General features: G+C 35.4%; 1 protein-coding gene across 1 annotated transcript; it reads right to left on the reverse strand.

Annotated features, from left to right (window-relative positions):
• Nucleotides 1-5220: 5220 nt before the first annotated feature.
• LOC129753715 (polyserase-2-like) lies at nt 5221-23911 on the reverse strand. Its single transcript, XM_055749559.1, has 7 exons — nt 23779-23911; nt 7329-7416; nt 6999-7264; nt 6604-6939; nt 6458-6543; nt 5877-6392; nt 5221-5241 (listed from the first exon to the last, which is right to left on the reverse strand). The coding sequence occupies exons 1-7, from the start codon at nt 23909-23911 to the stop codon at nt 5221-5223; spliced, it is 1446 nt and encodes a 481-aa protein (XP_055605534.1).
• Between the last annotated feature and the right edge of the window lie 871 nt (nt 23912-24782).

Here is a 24782-nt window from a genome sequence, read left to right on the forward strand (position 1 = left end):
TCGTCTTCCGTTGGAGTTGGAACCTCTTCATCTCCCATGCTACCGAAGCGTGTTTCTGTCGTTGGAGCGGGTTCATCGGTTTTGTTCAGCACAACACTCTCGATCCAGGAGTAGAAGGATGAAATGCGGGTTGCAAGCAGAAGGTTTCCTGTTCCACCACAATCGCTTCCTAGTGTGTTGATCCCGTAAATGTAGGGTACGACGTTGTCTCGGCGGAAGTTGGAGATCGGGCCACCTGGTTCAAGCTGGAAACAAAATGTTCATTGACTGTTTTAATAGAAATGTTAAATGGTTTGCTTTCATGATGCCTGCATAAACAATCAAGATATCAGGGTTACAATGTACTTGTCACTTTTGGTGCCTTGTTATAAACAAAACATGAAACATCCCTATTTTGGTATGAAAAACAAAGCAATGAAGGTACATTCGTTGTGTTCGAAAGTTCAGTTAACGTACACGTTTTGAAAGGTATCCATAATTCAGCACACAATATCTGCTGAACTAAAGGGTGATACGGTCAAAATTTGGTCAAAGGAAAACGCGTGTAAATCGGTGAAATCGTTTATTTAAAAAATCAAATTAAATTTCTTTTTCAAGTTTAATTAGTATAAAATTCAGGAAAAATATTCAGTAAGGCTTCTGCTTTTCCAAATCCGAATTGCAGGACCCTACGCTTAACCCCTGCCATCAGATTTTGTACAGCCACTTTGTCCACCTTCTTCGCCGCAGAAAGCCAGTTTGCCTAGAACTGCTGCTCGTCCATAGCAGTTTTTTTGGTCTTCTATAGGTTCCGCTTGACAATAGCCCAGTATTTCTCAATTGGGCGGAGCTCTGGCGTGTTGGAGGGGGGGGGGGGGTTCTTGTCCTTGGGAACCACCTGCACGTTGTTGGGCCTTTTTACCGTAATTGCAAGATGCCAACTCCGGCCAAAACAGTACGGAACAACCGTGTTGTTTTTTTTTTCAGGAAAGACAGCAGACGTTTATTCAAACACTCTTTCACGTAAATTTCTTGGTTGACAGTCTCGGAAGCTATGAAAATGCTGCTTTTCAAGCCACATGTACAGATGGCTTGCCAAACCAGATATTTCTTCGCGAACTTTGACAGTTTCATGTGCTTGAAAATATCTGCTACCTTTCCCCTTTCTTTTGCCATATAAAACTCCTATCCCGGAAGCTGCTTGTAGTCGGCTTTGACGTAGTTTTCGTCGTCCATTACCACGCAGTCAAACTTCGTCAGCATCGTTGTGTACAGCCTCCGGGATCGCGCTTTGGCCATCGTATTTTGTTTATCATCGCGATTTGGAGTCACTACCATTCTTGTAAGTCGATAGTCCGGCTCGTTTTTTGGCTCAATACACGGTTGTAGACGATACACCCAGCTTATTTGCGGCATCTCGGAGAGATAGGTTAGGGTTTCGCCTGAAACTACCGGCAACTCTCTTTGTCGTCTCAGCGGCTTCCGGTTTTCGATTTCCCCCCGATCCAGACTTCCTGGCTGTCGACAAACGTTCCCCAAACACTTAAATTACATTTGTAACGGTTGATTTGGTAACTTTTAGCTATTTAGCCAGCTTTGCGTGCGAGTAGCTCGGATTTTCGCGATGCGCTAGCAAAGTTTTGATACGCTGCTCTTCTTCCTTGGACGGCATTTTGACAACTGAAGAGTGAATTCCAAAATCAAAATATGAGCAACATTCTACACACACACACCTTCAAAATGAGGGGTGTTCAGGTTTTTTAAATGCAAAATTGAAAGAAAAACGTCAAGTTGATGTTGACCAAATTTTGACCGCATCACCCTGTTGTTTTTTTTTGGCAGCACTGAAGTTGAAAAAAATAAAATAAATTTCATTGGCAACGTTTGTTATTTTGGCAACACTAGGCAAAACAAACAAAAAAAATCATTGATCTATTCTTGTAAGTAACAAACGTGTCTGAGTGAATCTCTGAATTGAGATTCGAAAAATTACGACAACGGCGTAGTTGGTAGCACAGAGAGCGTAGATTGTCAAAGCTGCTGCAACAAATAAATTGTTTCTGATTCGACCTCCGTTAGAAAAATGGATTGGCACAGGATGTGTAGATTTTGAAGGCTGCTGCTACGAAAAAAAATTCCAATTCTGCCTCCGGTTGAAAAACGGATTGGCAGCTCAAATTTTTAAGGCTGCTGTTGCGGGTCATTTGTTTTGATTTGGCTTTCCGGAAAAGGAAAAGGATTGGCTTAGAAAGCGAAAAGTCTTAAGACTTTTGCTGCAGATTGTTTGTTTTGATTCAATCTTCTGGCGGAAAAAGACGGAATTGGCTTGGGAAGCGCAAATTCTTAATACTGCTGCTGCTGATTGTTTGTTTTGATTTGGCATTCTGGTGAAAACACGAATTGGCTTAGGAAGTGTGGATTTTTAAGGCTGTTGCTGCGAATTGTTTGTTCTGATTTGGCCTTCCGGTGGAAAAGGACGGATAGGCATAGGAAGCGCAAATTCTTAAGACTCTTACTGCTGATTGGTTGTTTTGTTTTTACTTTCTGGTGGTAAAAGTCGGATCGGCTTAGGAAGCGCAGATTCTTTAGACTTTTGCTGCTGATTGATGGTTTTGATTTGGCCTTCCGGTGGAAAAAGACGGATTGGCTTAGGAAGCGCAAGTTCTTGAGACTTTTGCTGCTGATTGTTTGTATTGATTTGGCTTTCCTGTTTAAAAAAGACGGATTGGCTTAGAAAGCGCAGATTAAGGCTGCTGTTGCTGATTGTTTGTGGTGATTTGGCTTTGTAGGCTAAGCAAGCGCAGATTCTTAAGACTTTTGCTGCTGATTTATTTTTTGATTTGGTTTTCCGGTGGAAAAAGACGGATTGGGTTAGGAAGCGAAGATTTTTAAGGCTGTTGTTGCTAAATGTTTGTTTTGATTTGGATTTGTAGCGGAAAAAGTCGGACTGGCTAAGAAAAAGCAGATTCTTGTAACGGGTATCTATAGGAAGTCGATGCTATATTAATTATATATTCGTCTACTTTTACGTGAAACAATCAAGTAAATTATTTCTCTCAACGTTAATTTTAAGCGTAATATTAATTTAACACTTATAAAATAACGTTTACAAACATACAAATAATTAAAGACAAGAACGAAACAAACACCCATTACCATTTGAAGTACCACCTCAAATGAACAATCATCAATCATTGATAACAAATGTGAGTGACCGACAAAATTCTGGCGGCAAGCATGTGACTTTAGATGCTATCTTCTGTAGGCCACCGACCACTTTCTTATTTTGGCGTCAGGTGAATGACCTCTTTCGGGGGCTTTTGTGCACCTATTTTGTCAAAGCAAAAGTTGGGCTTCTATTATACGGGTCCAGAAGAGGAAGACGAGGACTACTCGAAGAATTCGCGAATTGGGATGTAGTTGTTTGACTTCGCGATTAGACTCGTTCGTATCGGGTAGTTCCGGTTGCGAAGTCAGGCTAGACCAGGTCGATCAGAGGACGATAGAGTTTCTAAGCTCACTTACGTCCGGTGATCAGAAGAGTTAGGGTCCAGTAGTTTAGTTGTACTTTTACTCGGATAGTTAAATTATATTGAAGTGCATGTGTGATTCCTAGAACAGGTACTCGGATCCTATCAGCCCGCTTTTAATTTAGACCGTGCTAGGTTTGAAGGCTAGGACTGCTTAGAGCAGTGCGCAGTGCAATTCAGTGGTGCATTTAAATACTGCTTAGGTATGTGGAGAACCCAAATGGGACACAATCTCACCCAACCCGTCAAATATGTAACCCCGCCAATCAGCTACAGGTACGACGCATACGCACAGCATCCACCCCAGGCGACGGACGCCAAACCAGGTACGAACCTGCAGCGGGGACTCCACAACACCGACATCCCGCTGGGTTCACCGACCAAACATCCAGCCGTATTGAAGCGGTACACGGCATCCGCTTGCGTAGCGACCGGCCGGCGGCAGGCCGGCCACCAGCTCATAGCCGCGCCAACATTTGCTAAACAAGCCACCGCAGTCAAACCATCACCGGATTCGACCAATCCTACAGAAGGCCACGCCACAGCCGCGAGTTTGCTAGGCGGTGATCGGCCTAAACAAAAAGGGTTCATACCGCCCCGTTTCGTCTACCCGCATACATCAGCCGGGAGGGCGATAGGGTGCTTAAACGGGGTTACCGAACGCGACAGAGCTCCAACTAAGTCCCGCCAACAGCTAACAGTCAGAGTGAGTAGTCATTACCAGCCCACCCATGTTCTCTAGCGATAACTATACAATCTGCCATGAATTCGCAGATTAAACCGTCTCTATTGAGCCGGATAAATGGAGTGTTTTTTTCGCGCTTTTTGGAGGGAAAATCAGGTTTTTCGGACTGGCTAGTCATCTAAAGTAGCCTTTTCACCACCCACGAGGTGGAAAAAGTCGAAAAACTAAACAAAATTTAATGGTTTTTTCGACTCAAAATCACTGAGCAAAAGTTGCCAGAAACCAAGCGTCTCCACCAAATGCACTGCTAGATAGAATTTTGAAAGAGGGAAAAATAGTTTAGGCCTAAAACAGTACGATGTAAACACAACACGACACACATGAAAATACAATAAATCGAAATAATTATTGTAAGCGAAATATGAATGTTCTAATCATGATAGTCTGATTAAGATAACTGGAAAGGGAGTCACACGCTGTTCGTTGTTCGAATCGATCGATTTCTGTCTCTTCTAATCCAGGTAAGGGGTTTGGTCTTGTCCGATGAATAGCTCCCCTAGCTTGCTTTCGAAACGAACAGCTAACTCCCATTTCCACGGATTTCTCCCGGGTTTTGTCTCGACTTCGGGGCTGCCCTTAGGGGTCGAAGTACGAATCCCTTTTTAGAGTCCCTTCCACTTCTTTCCCAAAATCGGGAATCAAAAGGAACTCGCGACCGAGTCTCATCAGCTGGGCAAGATAAGAAAGGGTGGCGCTTAAGCCACCTGCTTAAAACCGGAAGCGTGTCGGGCCTCTCGTTATATTCTTAAGACTTTTGTTGCTGATTGATTGTTTCGATTTGGCTTTCCGTTGGAAAAGACGGATTGGCTTGGGAAGCGAAGATTTGGAAGGCTGTTGCAGCTGATGGTATATTTTCAAAAGGCCTTTCAGTAGAAAAAGACGGATTACCTTAGGAAGCACTGATTTTTAAGGCTGATGCTGCTGATTGTTTGTTTTGATTTGGCCTTCTGGCTGGGAAAGTTGATGCTAAAAATGTTTTGGATTGTTCTGGTTCGGGTAAACGAAAACAGAGTGACAAGAAAAACATAGATTAGGAAAGCCTTTGCTAAGAATGGACTGTAGACTTGAGATGAAGAATATTAAAAAAAAAAGTTCAATTTTGTTGTACAGATAAATGCAAGTCGGTAAATAAAAGTTCCTCTTGTTAGTAGAGTTGAGAAGAAATGCAGAGATGAGATGACGGAATTGCAGAAAATAAATAAAATTTCATCGATTTTAATAGCTAAGAATTAATTGTAGAATTAAGAGGAAGGATATTTGGTAAATTAAATATTTATGACAAAACTACAAACTACAAGTAGAAAGTTTCAGTTGAGTATAGAAGTGAGAAAGATTGTAGAGATGAGTTGAATTAAATTGCAGAAAATAAATAAAATTTAAAAAAATATAAATAAAATAAAAATGAAATGAAATAATAGTTGTATTTGGTAACACTGAGAATAAGTAAAATGAAATCAACTTCCATGGCAACGATTGTTATTAAGCAACACAAGGCAAAAAAAAAACAAACAAAACAAAATCAGTCATTGATTCTTAAGATTGACAGACGTGTTCGAGTGAATCTCTGAATTGAGATTCGTAAGAACCGTAAAATCACGACACTGTTTAGTCCCTACATTTACCTTACAAATTCCCGGCACCAGTTCCACTGGATTCTCTGCACACACAAAGTCCTCGGTGAAGCCCTGCTCAAGTTCATCGCTAAATTTGCCGCTGTAACTTTCGTTACACTTCCCATTTTCCTGATTGAAAGCGGTCAAAATCTTCAACGAAACATTTGCCGAACCAGTAATCGAAACACCGGTAAAATCCGGCCCATACCCGGAATAGAACACAATTGGTTCCGGAATAGCTTCTTTCCTCCAGACGCAACCGGGCGCAACGATTTGATAGATTTTGTGAGGATTGTAGAACTTTTCCAACTTCAAGACAGCGAGATCATTGTAACTGGATTCTGGTTCCCAAGAAGGATGCCTCGTGATATCAATGATTTGGATAGACTGATCTGCAGCAAGAATGTGAGTTGGCGCTTGTCCTTCTTCCGTTTGAGTACAAGTTGCCGAAGTTAGGACATGTCGATAGTCGATCAGCGCACCGCTACACTGCTTGAAGCTTTTATCAGAAATCTGAAGTTCAACCTGAAAAGTATTTTTCAAAAACTTGTACCTAATTTCATGCAAACTCAAACACTTTTGAATCTTACCCTGAAGAATGGCGAATTGTTTTGAGGAGATATTCGACTGTCCGAGAATTTTCTCGCCGCTAAGCATTGTGATTGACGAGCGCATTCTAAAAATATATTCTCTTTTTAATATCAAACTATAATTTGTTATTCAGAATTAACTATACCTAAAGGATTAGCTGGAACATCCGTTGCTATCGTCTGAATCCAGTCCATGTATTTGGCCACTTTAGTATAGACTCCAAATGATCCGTTCCAGCATCCGGTACCAAATGAGGTTACCCCTACCAGAAATGGGATAGCTTTGCTAACGTCGGAAAGCTCGATTTGAATTGGTCCTCCGGAATCTCCCTGACATGTGTCCGTTTCAGGGGCCCGGGCACAGAACATATCGGTAGTAAGTCCTTTCGCCAAAGATTTGGAACGTCGCAGCATAGAATTGCAGGTGTCGTAGTCAAAATAGTTAACATTACCCTTGAGCAAAGTGGGACTGGGATCGGATGCTGAGAAGAAAAACGAATTTAATGAACCTGATGGTTAGAATTAAAAATAATGAACTTACCAAAATCTGTTAAACCGAATCCCATCACCTCTAAGTTTCCGGAATACTTATACAGATCATCCCGTGGCCACAAACAAATGGGACACACGGAAGTGTCGAAGTTTACTTCTTTTTCCAGTTCAATAAGGGCAATGTCAAAGTACTTTTGAGTTCGCTTGTAACTCGGATGGGCGATAAACTTCTTGATCTTAATGCTCTGGGCGTATAGATCATCTTCTGTGGAATTTAAGCTGGTATCACCCAGTCGAACCGTATCTGGGGGATCTCTGAAAGAAATATCAAACTTAATTCACAAGCAAGTAACTATTGAGAATTTCAGCTTAATCATACTTATCTTCCCCGTTGTGTCCACAGTGGGCTGCAGTCAAAATATGACGAGCTGAAATTAGGGAACCTCCACAACCGTAGGTTATTTTCCCTGTTAAATTTGAAGTCCATCCTAGAGCAGCCTGTTAACAAATCGAAATAAAACAGAAATACAGAAGTCACGCATCACAAAAGCTTGATATTACATTAGACTGAGTCGATTTGGGGTCATTAATGAATTTCTCAAACCCTGGGGTTTAATATGCTTTGTTTTGGTCCAAAACTCATCCATGATTCTTGGCAGAATTTTTAAGTAACGTCTACATGAGTAAATTTGAACTTTTAGGTTTGTACGGGAAAATTGATAATTTGATTCTAAGAAATCAACATCAAATGGTTTTTGTCCCAATTTATGAATTCAAAAAAAAAATCCCCTGACCAACTTTGGCGAATACCATAGCTTCGTATGGGATTGTGAAATAGCTCAGTTGGCAAGTCTGTTATCTCCTGAGCCGATGTCCGCGAGTTCGAACCCATTTTTACCGGATAAGTTTTTCAATAACGATCCGCCAACTGCAACGTTGATAAAGTCGCGAATGCCAAAAAGATGGTAAAACGACTATAATCGAAACAAAAACAATAGCATCGTATCTCATTAGACAAACAAATTATAAGGTGTTTAATAGGAGTATGTCTTTTGGCATTGAAAAACAACAAAACCCAATTGTCATCACTGATGGGTGCCTAGCGAGGTAATGCATGACTGCTTTTCGTGCAAAACTTCGCGAGGCATCAACAGTGATGTAAATTGGGTTTGTTGTTTTTCAATCACCTGTTATAAACCTTAGGGGAGAGGCGGGCTATATGCGCATATTAAGGAAAGCATTCACTTCCATCTGTACCGTTGAGCCGTCAACACGTACGCCGGAGCATCGTATCGTTGCTGTGTACCTGCAGGAACATTTTGCATTATTTATTTTTTCCTTACCTGTATTTCAATCAGCACTTTTCAGTGCTAAAATTATTTTCATTTTCTTTTATTCATATTTTCTCTTTTCTTTCCAGCATGGGGAAGTCTTCGGCCGGCTCAAGGGCCGGAAGAAAACGGATTGCTGAACCTAATCCAGGGCCGTCTGCCAAAAAAGTTGAAATTTCCAATTCATTCGATGTCCTTCATAATATCGGTGATGAGGAAATATTCATATTTAATTCTGATAAGAGTACTAAGAAACCAACTTCTTCTTCTTATACTCTTAAAAACGAAAAGATTTCACCAATAACGGTCACGATTCCTGACTTCAATGCCTTTCGAAAAGAAATCGTCACTTCCGTCAAGGATGTGAAGATTTCTTTTCAGATCGGTCGAAGGGGAACTGCTCGTATATTGGCGGAATCTTTTAATGATTTTCAAAAAATTTTAAATTATTTGAATAATAAAAAACACCAATTTTTTACGTACGACACTAGAGGTGATCGTCCTTTTAAAGTTGTACTTCGTGGTCTCACCGGCGATCAGACACCGGATGAGATCACAAATGAATTAAATTCTTTGTTAGGTTTTTCTCCAATTCAAGTAATTCAAATGAGGAAAAGAACCAACACGAATAATACCAGTAGTGTTGGTTTTGCTCCTGAACTTTATTTGATCCATTTTAAAAAGGATCAGGTTAATAATTTGAAAATTTTGGAAAAGGTTCGTCTTATGTTTCATTGTCGAGTAAAATTTGAACCTTTTCGTAAATCCCATACCAATTTTTTACAAAATATTACGCAATGTCGTCGTTGTCAAGCTTTTTGTCATGGCACTAAAAATTGTAGAATGAATGCCAGATGCATGTTTTGCGGCTCATTCGATCATGAAAAATCTAAATGCCTTTTTGGTGGTGATAAGCCAAAAACAGAATTTTTTAAGTGTGCAAATTGCGCAGGTAATCATTCTTCGAATTCTCTAGATTGTCCCGTTAGGGCAAAAATTGTTGCTTCTAGGAAAAACCCCAAAGTTTCCAGAAAAGTTTCTTCTCCTTCTTCCTCTTTTTCGTCTACACACGTCAGACCGGCAAACAACCTGCCTGTTCGCAGTCAGCCTCGGCCTACATTGGAATCACGGCTGGGTAATACCCGAAGTGATTTTAATGTTACCTGGGCTGATTCTGCGCCACAGACTCGTTGTTTATCGTTCTCAGAGGTGGTTGAAAATGGGTTGCCCTCTTCAGGTTTAACTAATAAAAATGGGAAAAAACCAAGTCTCAACGTTCATGCGAAGGCTTGGGAAAATCCCCGAAATTCAAATACTTTTTCTTCTCCTTCCTCTTCTGATTCTAACAATTTTGTTGATTTGGGTGAGATTACTGAGGAAAAATTAAAATTTTTGCATCAAAATTTAATGGAAATGATGCAACTTATGTTGAAAGCAAATTCAATGTTTGAAGCTTTCCAAACTTCTTTTAATTATGCTAACAAAATTATTATGACATTACGATTCCCTCATGGATCCAAATAGATGTTTAAATATTATGAATTGGAACGCTAGATCTTTGCTGGCTAACCAAGATGAGTTCTTTTTATTTTTGAAAACTCAAAACATACGTATTGCTGCCATCACTGAAACTTTTTTAAAGCCAGACAATAACTTGAAAAGCAATGCTTTCTTTAAAATTTTACGAAATGATCGACTTGATCGACAAGGTGGGGGTGTAGCTATTGTCATCAATAGTCGTGTCAAATTTAGACTTCTTCCTTCTTTCAATACAAAAGTCTTAGAAACAATTGGAATTGAATTAGAAACTTCTATGGGGAAAATTATAATTGTTGCCGCATATTTGCCTTTTCAACAGTGTTCGGCATCGCTAACTGAATAATTAGCGCCGCTAATTAAATCGATAACTCATACAAAGTTAGCGATCGCTAATTAAATCCGCTAAATGTGCCAAAAAGTAATCGTTTTAAGCTTAAAGCGCTAATCGCTAACTGTTTTCCAACATTAAGACCAGAACAAATAATAAATTTTTCTTTAGTTACGCACTTCCCCCTTTAGATTTTTCCAACTCCCCAAGGGGGAATTAATGAAGTTTCAAGTATTTAATTTAAAATTAAATAAATTGATCGTATTTTCATAAAATTATATGAGCAAAACCAAAACTGTCAAAGGTAGGAGTTTTAACGAGTCTCTGTGTTATAAAAATTAAAGCAAACGATTTTAGAACAAATAAAGAAAGAGCAAAAGAACAGAATGTGGAAAAATGGGAGCTATATCTCTCTTTTTTTTTTTATTTAAATTTTGGTTGAAAATTTACTCGATTTATTGATTTTATGCAAAGTAGATAGTATGCAATTTTGTTGCAAATAATCTTTTGTGCAATTCATTTTTTTTTGTTTTGGCATTATATTACATAATCCTCATTTAAAATCTTTAACCTGTTTTGCCCTTTTTCAAATATGCCGGAGCAATGTCAAACGTTTATACAATTTCTATTTGAACTTAAAACGAAGGCTACAATAGTGATTTTATCTTATTTTTATATGAACTGATCTGTAAAATCTCTAGAAAACTGTATTGTGAAAAGTAAATAGCTCAACCACTTGAAAACAAATGATGATGAAGATTTGTTGAAAATAGTTCTATATTTTTAACATTTTTTATTGTTATCGTCTTCTGTAAAAGTTGCTAAAAAAAAGTGCCTCAAGAGAGAAAAATGACACTAAATACATCTTTCCTCTAACTCTTACACGCATTCCTCCAATGAATCCAACTAAGCAATCAGAATGATGCACAATGTCACTTTGACTTGATTAATGAAAAAAAGTTTATTCTATCACTAAGAATTCGAGAGATTGATACAAATATATGGGAGTTAACGATCTTCAATTAGCGGAACCAAAAAATAGCGGAACTTTTCAATTCGCTAAATCAATCCAAACTTAGCGGCAAAATTAAACCGCTAACAAAAAGTTAGCGGACTAATTAGCGAATAGCGGATTAGCGCTTTTGTGCCGAACACTGCTTTTCAATGTAGCGGTGAACAGAAAAATTTTTTGAAGCGAGATTTACAAAAACTCACCAGAAATAAATCTAAATTTTTTATTATTGGTGACTTTAATGCAAAACACCGATCTTGGAATAATATTTCATCAAATTCAAATGGGAATATTTTGTTTAATGACTGCTCTGCAGGTTATTATACTGTTGAATATCCTAATGGGCATACTTGTTTTTCTTCAATTAGAAATCCCTCCACAATTGATTTGGTTCTAACGGATTTAGGCGAGCATTGTAGTCAATTAGTTACTCATGCGGACCTCGATTCAGACCACCTTCCAGTAACATTTTCTTTATCCCAAAGTCCCATTGAAAACCCTTTAAAATCAACTTTTAATTTTCAAAAGGCTAACTGGGAGCGATATATGAATTTTATTGAACGTAATTTAGATGTAAACGTTCCATTGAATTCAATAGAAGATATTGATTTGGCTGTAGAAAATTTGACAACTTCAATAGTCAATGCTAGAGCCAATACCTAAAGTTAAACATAAATTTAATCAACCTTTAATTGATGATGATCTTCAGTTTTTGATACGACTGAAAAACATTCGTCGACGCCAATTTCAACGAACTAGGGATCCTTATTTGAAATTAATTTATTGCGACCTTCAAAAAGAGATCAAACGTCGTTTAAATTTCATTCGTAATGAAAATTTTGCTAAAGCAGTAGAGGACATAAAACCCTACTCAAAGCCATTTTGGAAATTAACTAAAATTCTAAAAAAGCCCCAGAAGCCAATTCCTACTTTGAAAGATGGGGATAAACATCTTTTAACTAATTCAGAGAAAGCTCAAAAATTAGCCCAACTATTTGAGTCTGCTCATGATTTTAATTTAAACGTTGTAAGTCCAATTGATGCTCAAATTTCCCTAGAATTTGATGATATTCTTTCTAAGCAAATTGTGTTTGAAATTTCTTGTGAGACAAATATTGATGAACTTAAATTGATTTTCAAAAAATTTAAAAATATGAAAGCCCCGGGGGAAGATGGGATTTTCTATATTCTTATTAAAAAGTTGCCTGAAAGCACTTTAAATTTTTTAGTTAAAATCTTCAATAAATGTTTTCACTTGGCTTATTTTCCCAATAAATGGAAAAATGCCAAAGTAACTCCAATTTTGAATCCTGGAAAAAGTGCTTCAGAGCCTTCAAGTTATCGACCAATTAGTTTGCTTCCTTCTTTAAGTAAACTATTTGAGAGAGTTATTTTGAATAGAATGATGATTCACATTAATCAGAATTCTATTTTCCCTGATGAACAATTTGGTTTTCGTCATGGACATTCTACTACACATCAACTTTTGAGTGTAACTAATATGATTAACGCTAGCAAATCTGAGGGTTATTCAACTGGTGTTGCTCTTCTTGATATTGAAAAAGCTTTTGACAGTGTTTGGCACAAAGGTTTAGTAGCTAAATTAGCTCGGTTTGATTTTCCTGTATATCTCACCAAAATTATTCAAAATTATTTGACTAGCCGAACTTTGCAAGTAAGCTATCAAAATTTATGCTCTGAAAGGATACCCATTAGAGCTGGTGTCCCTCAGGGTAGTATACTTGGGCCTATTTTATACAATATTTTTACTTCTGATCTTCCTGATGTCCCAGAAGAAAAAGGTAGAAGATTATTTGCTGACGATACTTTGCTTTCAGCCAAAGGTCGAAATTTACGGGTGGTACGCAGTAGATTGCAACAAAATTTAAATTCCTTTTTGAATTACTTGAAAATGTGGAAAATTTCTCCTAACGCTTCCAAAATTCAACTTATTTTATTTCCCCTTAAGCCAAGAGCAAATTTTTTAAAACCTAATGAAAATCATTCCATAACTTTCAATGGGGTTTCTTTAGAATGGTCTGATCACGTGAAGTACTTGGGACTCACACTTGATCGGAATCTTTCTTTTAAGAATCACATTGAAGATATTCAATCTTAATGTAATAAATACACTAAATCTCTTTATTCTCTCATCAACAGGAAATCCCGACTTGGCCTGAAGAATAAGATGCTTATTTACAAGCAAGTGTTCCGACCAGCGATAATGTATGCAGTTCCGATTTGGTCTAGCTGCTGCGCGACGAGGAAGAAAGCCATCCAGAGGATTCAGAACAAGGTTCTGAAAATGATTTTGCGGCTTCCACCTTGGCACAGCACCGAAGATCTTCATCGGATTGCGGGCATTGAATCGATCGAAGAGATGGCCAACAAAATCATCCCCAACTTCAGAGGCAAATCGATGCAGTCTTCCATCGCAGAGATTTGCTCTCTCTACAATTAGTTTAATTTTAGGATAGCTTTAGTTTTTAGTTTAAAATATTTTTTTTTTCACTACAGGATGTTCTCCTTTATAAAAATGCTTGATTGTGCTCAGCAAATTTAAGTCGAATAAATAAATTTTAGTTATTATTAAACTATAGGGCTCTGAAAGTTCATTATTGAACTGAACACCTAATTTAATGTATTAATGTAATATAAATGTAATGATGAATTGGTACTAAAAAAAAGGAAAGCATTCATTTTCTCCCATATTCCAATAGTTAGGAGTCTAAAAACTATATACACATGAGCGGACATCTGTTTTTCATACGTTAGAGCAATTTTTCTGTGAAAATCTCTCAATGTTTTTGTGAAAATAGTTTTATAATAAAAGAAGTCAAAATAGCCGATTTCCGAAACTGGAGGGCTAAATGCGCATATTTATGTTTTTAGCAATATTTCATTAACACTTGCAATATTTTGATATTATTCAATTGAAAATGGTAGAAACGGATGTTAAGCATACGTCAAGGCTGAAATTTTGGCGAAATTTCAGACATCACTAGTTCTTTTGCGTTAAACATATTTAGGTATGCCATATGTTAGGTATTTAATGGTAATATTTTGTTCATATCGTATTTTTATCGGAGCAGTATGAAGTTCTTCTTTTTTCGCTGTAAGATCGTGATTTGAGTGTAGATTTAATGTTTCAATGATTAAAAGTAAAAAATTTATAAAACTAATCTATTTTTCTTGATATAGGCATTCAACCTGCCTTGATATGGGCATTCAGAACCTGTCTCTTATTCCAATATCTAATTATTTACAACGTTACCAAAAGCTTCAATTTGTTGAATTCCCGATTTCCAGATGAAAAAGAAAGAAAAACCATTAAAATTTTTGTTCACAGAATCTGTACGCACGATAATTAAAGTTCAATATATTATAACAAAACTGACAAAAATCTTGTTTGAATTTTTAATTTTTCTTGGCTTTATATAACAATCAAATTTCTTCATGCCATGTTTCAATAGCGTATTACCCTCAAACTGCACTGATTAGAAACGTTGAATTTCCAGCTATATCGCCAATCGGCTGTATGCGCATATTACCCAACATGCGCATTTAGGAACACTTCCCCCTATATTGTTTAATGAGATACGAAGCTATGGAATTCGACAAAGTTGTTCAGCTAAAAATTTCCTTGGGAGAATTTATAAATTAGCACAAGAACCATGAGCAGGCTTGGATCCACAGAAGAAACAAAAATCATGTAGATTTTTTAGAATAAAATTTCATACAAACCTATAAGTTCAAATTTACTCTTGTAAAAGTTACTTAACAATTCTACAAAAAAATTATGGGTGAGTTTGGAACCTAAACAAAGCTTATAAGGCCCTAGGGTATGGAAAATTTCTTAATGACCCCAAATCGAATCAGTCTAATATTACATACCATGTGCGGAAATTCATTTCGAAAGGCTCGAAATCCTCCAAAAATATAAAATCCTAAAGCACTGGTCACATCTTCGCTGTAAAAACGACTGGCGCAATCTGGAACAAAAAAAAGACTAGTTTACAACTTAAACACTTTAAAATTAAGAAGATGATTTTTTGGAGTGTTATTTCTCAGATAGTCAAATTGAATATAATAAAATGGATTAAAATTGATGTCAATGTTAAAAAGAATGAAAAAGTTTTTTGTTAAGTTTTGAGCAAACATATAGATACACATGGTATAGAAGGTTTAAAGGACTGATATGAGACTTCTTATTCAATTTGATTTTTTTAACACCGGTATTCCTGAATCGATCCTAAATAAGAATTTATCCTTAGTTTCTGTTTCTTGAATTTTTTTCGGATACAATCCAAAAACATTGCTTTACCTACGACAATAAATTTTTACCTACACCAGGCCCGTGCGAAGGACTCGTCCATGGGGGGGTTTTCGAAATTCAAATTTAGCTGAAAATAATAACAATACCAAATTACACAATAAAGAAGGAAATTGATTTCTAACATCATTTCCTAACTCATTTATTTTACTCAAAAAATAATAAATTTTAGTTTCGAAATGATTCAATCTTTTTAAAACAAATCACAATGAAAGTTTTAAATCAACTATGTTTTCGCTAAGTCATTGAATTTTTTTTCAAAATGATGTTCCTTACTCTGAACTTGAAATTGCCATCAAAATAATTTCCATTTCTTTTCTTCATTTTCAACTCAAGAGTTGAGGTATTTGGATTATGAATAAAAATTAATCGCGAATTGAAATGTGAATTTTTTATAAAGAATAAAAATTAAAGGTTTATGTTTTAAAAAACTAAAATTCAGAATTGAAAAACATAGACAAAATTTTTTTAAATATTTATAAAACTTCAATAGCTTGACTCTAAAATTCGGTAAATTTATTTAGAAATTGGGAAAAAAAACTGTATCTACAATGGAATTCAGTAAACTCATTTAAAAATTGAAACAGAATATTAAGATGAAAAAGATAAGTTCAAAAAGGATTTTTTTTTCAATGAATACGTCTTATCATTATTAAACTTATTTAAGAAATTTAATTGATAACTCAAGGGAGAAGCATTTTGGCTCTTATATTTAAATGATTAATTTGGTAGATTTTAGCGCCCTGAACTCGAATTTTTCGTTAAATTTGAACTATCACATTTTGTTTTAAAATGTTTCAGTTTTAAGTGAAATCAATCATTGATAACTGATTAACTATTAAACCTACATTTCAGAAAAAAATCTGGTTCTGATTTCTTTAATAATACTTCATTCAATTAAGGAATAATATTTTGAAGACAATGATGATGATGATGATGATGCATGATTTTAAAAAGTAAAATTCGACAGTTTTTGAAAATGTAGAAAGATATCATTAGAAGTATTTTAGACATTGCTGCATAAAGCTTTAAAAAAAAGGTTAAAACTTCTGTAAAAATTCGTTAAATGAGAAAAGTAAACAAATAGAACTCTTAGTTACTTAAAGTTTTAAGAAAACTGTTTAATCATTTAATACTTTTATTTCAAAATGTTTTTTTTTTTTGTTGTTTTCAAGTTTTGTCAAAAATAAGTCCAGAACTTCCTTGAAAGATTTTTTTTATTTTGAAAAGTTATTTCAATAACAGCTGATCTGTGATAGAAAGATTGCATATTTGGATTCAGGGCACTCAAGTTAGACAAAATTACTTTTTTTAATTCATTTACCTTGGGAAAATGTAGATTTTGTGGTCTTGTGTTATTTATCAAAACCTTTTCAAATCTGATGTTGAGCAAGAACAAGAAATACCAAATGTAATTAAGACTGAAATTGGTTTCTTGAAGAATATTCCTTATCAGCACAACAATTTTAATCACATAAACGATTTTATTAAATCAAAATTTAGGTAACAAGGTAAGGATATTAGATTTTAGTTTGTTTTTTTTTTTGCTAATTCGGTTGATCATTGTGCCTGTTGCATGGTTTCCAACTTACAATGTATAAAATTAGTATTCGATAAATTAATTTTAAAGTTAAAATGGTTCGTTTCAAACTCTGTTCTTGTTTAGTTACAATTCTTAATAAAAATCCATTTTAAATTTAGGGTTTTTGTATGTCAAGTTAAGAGTTTCAATACAAAAGGTTAATTGAATTGCAAATCAAAATTTACAATGAAAAATTAGTTTCAAATCGTGAACGTCATGAAGTGAAGTAGAATGAAATGTCTGAAGCCAAGGGTGATTTAAGACTAAATTCCGCCGGAGGCGAGCAAAATTTTGGACTGGCTTGTTAACCCTTATTTAAGATCAAGTTATCTGATACTACGGTGAAAATTTTACTTGGAAAAAATCTTCATGGGGGGGGGTTAAACCCCTAAAACCCCCCCCCGTTCGCACGGCCTTGACCTACACAGCAAAAATTATTTCCAGTAAAATTATGCAAATGTCCTGTAACAAAAAGGAGCAGGACATTTACCGTAATTTCACAGGTCGAAAAACAAATCATGTGACATTTAATTTTCAGTGTACAACTTTTTTACAGGACATTTGCTGTAATAATAAATGAATCTTCTTTAGCTTTCCAGGAAAACAATTCAAAATTACAGGTTGTGTTGATTAAAGGCTGATTTATTTTAAAGGTTTCGGTTTCAGTGACACGTAATAGTCAAAAAAAAATGTCTGTGTAGAAAAAATTTCGATTCAATTTCTTGATAACACTAGTTTACAGCATTTTTTTTTAATAAGTACGCTGAAGATCACTTTAAATGTAAAATTGGGCGCTGAATTCAAAAATGAAATTTGAAAAAATGTGGGATTTTTTGAAATTCAAAAATGAAATTGGAAAAAATCTGGGATTTTTTGAATTTCATTTTCGGATTCAGCGCCCGCCCTATTTAAATTAAGAATTTGGGTCAGTTTATAATGTCGACAATTTAAAAATTAAATAAAACTAGTGTTATTAATTATGTGATTGCTGAATCCAAGTAGCTCAAATTGTATAAATTTCAAATTTCAACAAAACTTCACTAGTGAATCAATTTTTTTTGTGTATCGCTGTCAATATAAGTTTACAAGTTTGATTTTTTCAATTTTTATTTAATGTAAATTAAAATATCTCAATGGAAACATTTTTTTAATTTGAAATTTTGTTTTGTTTTTTTTTTGTAAATCTGTATTCAAATTAGAAAATTTTAGATAGATCTTTTGTTTTTCAATAAGACAGCTTTCATTATGCAAGCGACTTCAAAAAAATTGTTTGTTTTAGTCAAATCAGAATATAGAATTTCGTCTTCTTCAGAATCGAGAATTCTCTTGCAAACATAAATATGCAAACGGAAGAAATAGTCAGATTGATTCAAATTCCAGAAGTAAAATTTCAACTAAATGAAAAAGAAAATAAACAGAAAAAAAAACTATTGGATTGTGCTCAAAAATGCGATTTTTAGTTTATTTAAAGAATGTTTTCTTCGTCGATGCACAATTGAAATTGAAATGATAAAAAAATTATTAAACTCAAAACTCAATTGGAAAAAAGAGTATTAGAAGAGCCATTTTGCAGTTTTTCGAGAAAAACACGCTTCGAAGTTGCGTGGTTTTCCATGTAGAAGAAGTTACCCTACTGGGTCCAAACTAGGGTAACTTCTTCTTCATAGAAAACCACGCAACTTCGAAGCGTGTTTTTCTCGAAAAACTGCAAAATTGCTCTTCTAATACCCTCTTTTCCAATTGAATTTTGAGTTTAATAATTCAAGCGGTGTTCTTTTTCTAAATCGATAAGTTTCTCATAAACGGTCGGGAGTTTTATATTTTTCGAAAAGCCCAATTGTAGTTTATAACTTTATCTGAAAGTTTTAATGAGATTTTCAACATAGGTGTATCCGTTATTGAAAGATTTACAAAGATCTGAATGATCAACATTTCCAACTTTGAACCTGCTGTTCCTGTTTTGGTTCTAAATTGTTTCCTTTTATTGGAACTAGAACAGAAATACCTATAAGCAGCTTGATTTTTCAAAAAAAAACTTATTGAAAATTGAATTTTTAATCAGACATTATCAGGAAAAAGTACTACAGATTTTCAACATTTTGAATAAACACTAAAATTGCTGTTATAAATATCTCGAAAAATTTCACTATCAGCCAGCACTAGAGTGTCCATTTCCCGGCCTTTTTTCTGTTCCCGATAAAGTGTCTGTCCCGGGATTTCCAGGGCGGGAATTCCCGGGAAAATGAAAAATTCGGGAATTCCCGATTCCCGGGAATCATAGTTTTATTCCCGGGAATTCCCGTCATATATGAAATTATTTCTCTGGAAAAGCCTGATAGCCTCCGAAACCATTATTATTGTTTTTTTTGTTGAAAATGTTGTCATTCAAATCGCATTGAGAATATTCCGATTCCTGTGGCAGTAGACATTTTGCAGCCATTTGGTGCAATTTTTTATTCAAAAAGATATTAAAAATTTATATGTATTTCCACATAGTTTTCATTGAACGAAAACACTTCGAAAAATATATACAAAATCACGCAGCAGGTAGGCATTTTCTCGAAAGTAACATTTATGCACTTGTTTCCCTCTGGCTTTGAAAGCCAGATAAATTTCAAAACTTAAAAATGAAGAAAACATCATATTTTTTTCATATGAAGAACAAATCTGGAAAATTTGTAAAGGGTCCAGAAATAAGACACTTCCGACCATGATGTTCCATTTTTAGACCTAACATAACTTAAACTTGTTTTCACTACCAATCATTCACCAATTAAAGTGCGAATCTTAAATTGAGGCATCATTTTGAACTTATTTTGAGCATTTCTAACAGTTTTTGTCAGTTTTATACAAATAAATAACAAGTGAACCCAAATGTGTTCTTATAACTGTGCGGACAGTGCTGGCTAGAGTGTCTGTCCCGGGATTTCCCGGGCGGGAATTCCCGGGAAATTGAAAAATTCGGGAATTCCCGATTCCCGGGAATCAAAGTTTCATTCCCGGGAATACCCGTCATATATGAAATTATTTCTCTAGAAAAGCCTGATAGCCTCCGAAACCATTATTATTGTTTTTTTTTTGTTGAAAATGTTGTCATACAAAACGCATTGAGAATATTCCGATTGACATTGGTTTTCTTATATTTCAAGAAAAACTGGTAGTATGGATCATATTCATTACAGAGATAGTGTATTCCTTTTAAAGTTTGGCTTGGACAGTTAAAAAACGTGATTTTATCTTATTCAGTCTGAATTCTCAAAATGCACCCCAATGACCAAGCGGTCTGTTTTAGCACTGAGTAAAAAGTACATTTTTAAAAACGTTGAAAAACGTTCACGGCAAAAAACGGTATTAACCCTCATCCGCATTAGAGTGTCATTTTGACACCATTGCAAGTTTGAATGCTTGTAACTTTTTTCAGAAGCTTCAAAAAAGAAAAATTTCTTCGAGGACCCTAAATGAATTCAAAAATTCTTTAATATTGCATCTTTACTTTATTTATGGACGAACCCTGGAAGCCTGAACAAAAAAACTCCCTTTTCCGACTTAGAGTGTCATTTTGACACTCCAAAAGTAAAATCGTCATAACTCTTTTTATATCTAACCGATTACAATGACACTTATATCACTAGAAACCTTGTAGTGTCAGTAAAATGTGTTTAGAACATTATATATAGCTAAAGCTTATAGTTTTCTCGTTATTCAGCAAGATAGAAAAAAAATCTGAAAAAAACATGCCTCGGGAAAAGTGCTGTAGTTCATATATTACACGTCCAAAAAATATTTGCTTTATGCATATGAAAGCTGAAGTTAAAGTCTACATCATGAAGCCAAGAAATATTTTTTATAATTTTTTTTAATGAAATGGTCACAAAAAGTTCAAAAAAGTGGTCTGAAAAACCTACTTTTCATTAGATTGCTAGTAAAAACTGTTTGAGCGGTGGTAGAGCTTTTAAAAAAATATCAATACAAATTTTATTCTAATTCTGACATTTTGTTGTCTTTAGATTTTTGATGCAACAAAAATTGAATTAACGGGAGTTTTTCAAAGTTGACTACTTTGCGCGATTTTTTTACAATCTGATATTTCATTTGTTTTTGTGGTCCACCGTCAGGTTGTACCCGGATTTTCAGTGCTTTTACTTTGTTTGGACCAATAAAAAGTATATTCATTGGAAAGCACATTTAATCTACATTCTAATGAGGTGCAACAATTCACGATGTGAGATTTCACAAAAATATGAAAATTATAAACGTAAAATCATTCCTGAATTTCTAGAACCACAAGCAGCGCGTCCAGCAAAACGTGTTTGTTTGCTCTCCGAGTAGGTACGGTGGGTGGTGATTCGGGCAGAGAGCGAAGCCGACAGACGAAATAATGATGCGTGTCGTGCGTTTCTTGGTTGGAAATTTTCTCTTGACGGTAGTTCTCGTTTGCTAGTCACGACACGCATCATTACTTCGTCTGTCGGCTTCGCTCTCTGTTGATAACTTTAAAAATGCCCTTTAAAAAAATTCATGAAAACCGAAAAATGCGAATAAAAAATAGTCTAATTTTAGTTAAAATGGTTAGTTCAGACTGTAAATTGATCCCTAGTAGATAAATTTAAAGTGATCTATCTTTAATCTAACAAATTTGTTTCGAAAATTGGTTTTCTCTACGGTTGTTTCGGATCTTTCACAGTCTCTAAGTGACTATTCCTGTCAAAACTTCTGCAAAAAACTGCACACCACTTATGAGTAGTTTGGAAAAGAGAATGGATGTCAACGATCAAGGACGTTTGAAAAAAGATGGTTTGAAAAGAGAATTGAAACAAGTTGAAACAAAGGACAGCTTATCACGGATAAACGGCTTCTATCAATCAATTTTTCATTTAAAGCTATGATCATTTAGTATCCGGCCACTTCATTTCAGTGATAGCTACATTACCAGAGATCGGATATGTTTCAGATATTTACGATTCAAAAAGACATGGTATCAATAATTTTGCACAAATTTGCGCCTTTTGCGCATTTTGTGCCTCGAAAACTCTTCATTGTCGACTTGAAAACTCATGAACTGTTAATTTTTACTGATTTTTTTAGGACCAAATAGTTAAGAAGTATAAGGAGCCACTCTAGGATCCACACGATGTTCAAACCAAGCATCAGAGTGGAAACCTTTTTTTTTTGTAGCGGACCACCACATCTTGATCTTAAATATGGTAAAAAGTCTATGGTTATTGGGGATAACTGAATGCAGTCCCCTTAAATAATGCAATTAATCCATTTCCGGCAGGCAGAAAGGGATGCCTGTCAAGTAGATACCATGAAAATAAATTATAGTGAGCAATTCAATAGATTGCAATCTGTGCAACCGAATTTTACGCAATGTGACAGATGTGTTTCGATGGACAAAGAAATTGTTATTAAAACCGGATTTAAGAGATCAAATTCTTCGAGATGCCTACTCATGAAAAGGTTTCAACAAGATTCCAATTGCTTTTTCCAAATGAGTTTGTGTAAAACATCATGATTTGGCAAAGGTTTTGCTTCTGTGGTAAAAATAAAAGATCAATACATGATTTAAAAAAGTGTGCAAAGATTAAATGAGAGTATTTCTTGAAAACAACGGTAATATTTTTTTTTAATATTTTTACACTAAATATCATAATAACACCTATATTTCCTCCATACAAAGTTTTTCGATAAAATGAATAATTTTTAAAATACACACGTTGGTAATTGCCCGGATTCTACATGATCATAGCCTCAGAGTGGCCTTAGTATAATGACTGTCTAAAAAGTAGAAAGTCTAGTCATCAAAAATTAAAAAAACAAATTGCAAAACTTGATGTTACATTGCCTTCCTTAAATACATGTTTGTGCAACTCTTAAAAATCTGAACAAAGCCGGCTTTTTACTTCCAGTGTTTGTCACTCACAAATTTGATATCAACTGGATATGTTTGAAGAATAAGATATCAATTCATTTCCTTGAAGATTTCAAGGTTGTGTTCGGTAGTCATGTGAAACAAGACGCAATTTACAGTGGGAAAATAGTTTCCCAACGGAAAACATCAAACAAACGTTATTGATGCTAATGGAATCAAATAAATACGCTCGAATGGCAGATGTGACAGAAAACTACAAAAGTTTGCCTTTTTATGGCAGAGAAACTGGAAAATTGTTCACCAAATTAAATGATTCTCTTAAGGTAGTAAAGTTTTATTTAAAGAGGGAGGGCATTCATTGAAGCTTTAGAAATTCAAAGTTAAAAAAATTGATAAACAACCAATTTTAAGATTAAAGAACGACCAATTTTCAAAAATAAACAAGCTGCTTCAAAATATTTTATGCAAATTGTTCTAAACCAGCTAGGAAAAACAACATCGTTTAATTCGGGAATTCTGTGATATACTGAGCAGCATTTTTGGCTTTATACCCTGATGGCGCACCCTGTAGTTCACATTTCACATTTCACAATTCAAAATTTTGAAATTCAAAGATATTGTCTTCTTTTTATTTAGCTTGCAGATGATGAAAGTCATCTGAATCACTCAGAATCCCTCTAATGACACGTATCTATATCTTGGAATTTATTAAATGCTTATTAAAAATTTCACCACAATTTTTGCTCATTCATCACATAAAATTCACGCTGACTCACGGTCGAAATCTTCAACCGAGTCATTGCACTTTGTACACATCATCAAAGACTATTACCGTCCAACGAAGTCCGCTGAAAGTATCCATCGGGAGGGTCATCGATGAAGGTATTATCGCAATCAATCGCCCTCAGCAACGTCAGGGAAATACAACCGATCACTGTCACTGTCACTATTCCAGATGCTTTCATCTTTCTGATCCACTGACAGGAATTTCCTGGCTTCCCTTTCAATAAATTGCCTTGGCGAATGTTCTATCAGATCAAAAAAAAAAAGGTCGGACAGATTGAAACGCCACTTAACTTAGTAACACTGATTAGCGCCCGGGGTCTAAAACACTTGATTGGTAATAGTCCGATTTTTGCCGATTCTCTCGAGATCCAATCAGAACGACCGCGCGATTAAAACTAAACGTTCCGGCCAGATCTTCGCATCGTTTTCGTCTCTCAATCAAACAATTAGATCAACTTTACAACATATCTAACTAAATTATAAAGTCAGCTGGCGCGAAGACGCGAAAAACTTGAGGCGTAAGAATGATAAAACAACAACAACAATAAGCGCGCGCATCAGAATTTCAAAGTGTCTCTTCCGAATTAGAACAATGTCGCTTGGGGTCGGCGTCGTCTGTGTGTTTTTTTTTTGCTTTTTAAGTTGGACGGTGGGATTTCCACGGCTATGGCTTGGGGCCAAGTTATCCACGGAATTTACCGAAGTGCGCGATGGAGGTGCGTAATGATATCTGAATTTGCGAAAGATTACTAACCAACTACAATTTATCTCCAGGCCTAGGCTTCTCATCATCATGGTATAGGTCAGGTCGGAACTCATTCAGAAAACGATTGGGAAACACCATTTTTAATTGCAGTAATACATGGCGGTGGACAGGGGTGGGATTTTGATGGATTTTTATTATTACAAGTAACAGCTATCATACGATGGTAATCACATGTAAGTACACAGGATCCAACATGAGAAGGGATGTAAGTTGGTTATTCTTTAGTCCAATACATTAAAACTCTGCCTAATTAGGTACTTGATTTATCTCAGCTCCTTCATGGT

Source organism: Uranotaenia lowii, chromosome 3 (genome assembly GCF_029784155.1).
Source record: "Uranotaenia lowii strain MFRU-FL chromosome 3, ASM2978415v1, whole genome shotgun sequence".
Lineage (NCBI taxonomy): Eukaryota > Metazoa > Arthropoda > Insecta > Diptera > Culicidae > Uranotaenia > Uranotaenia lowii.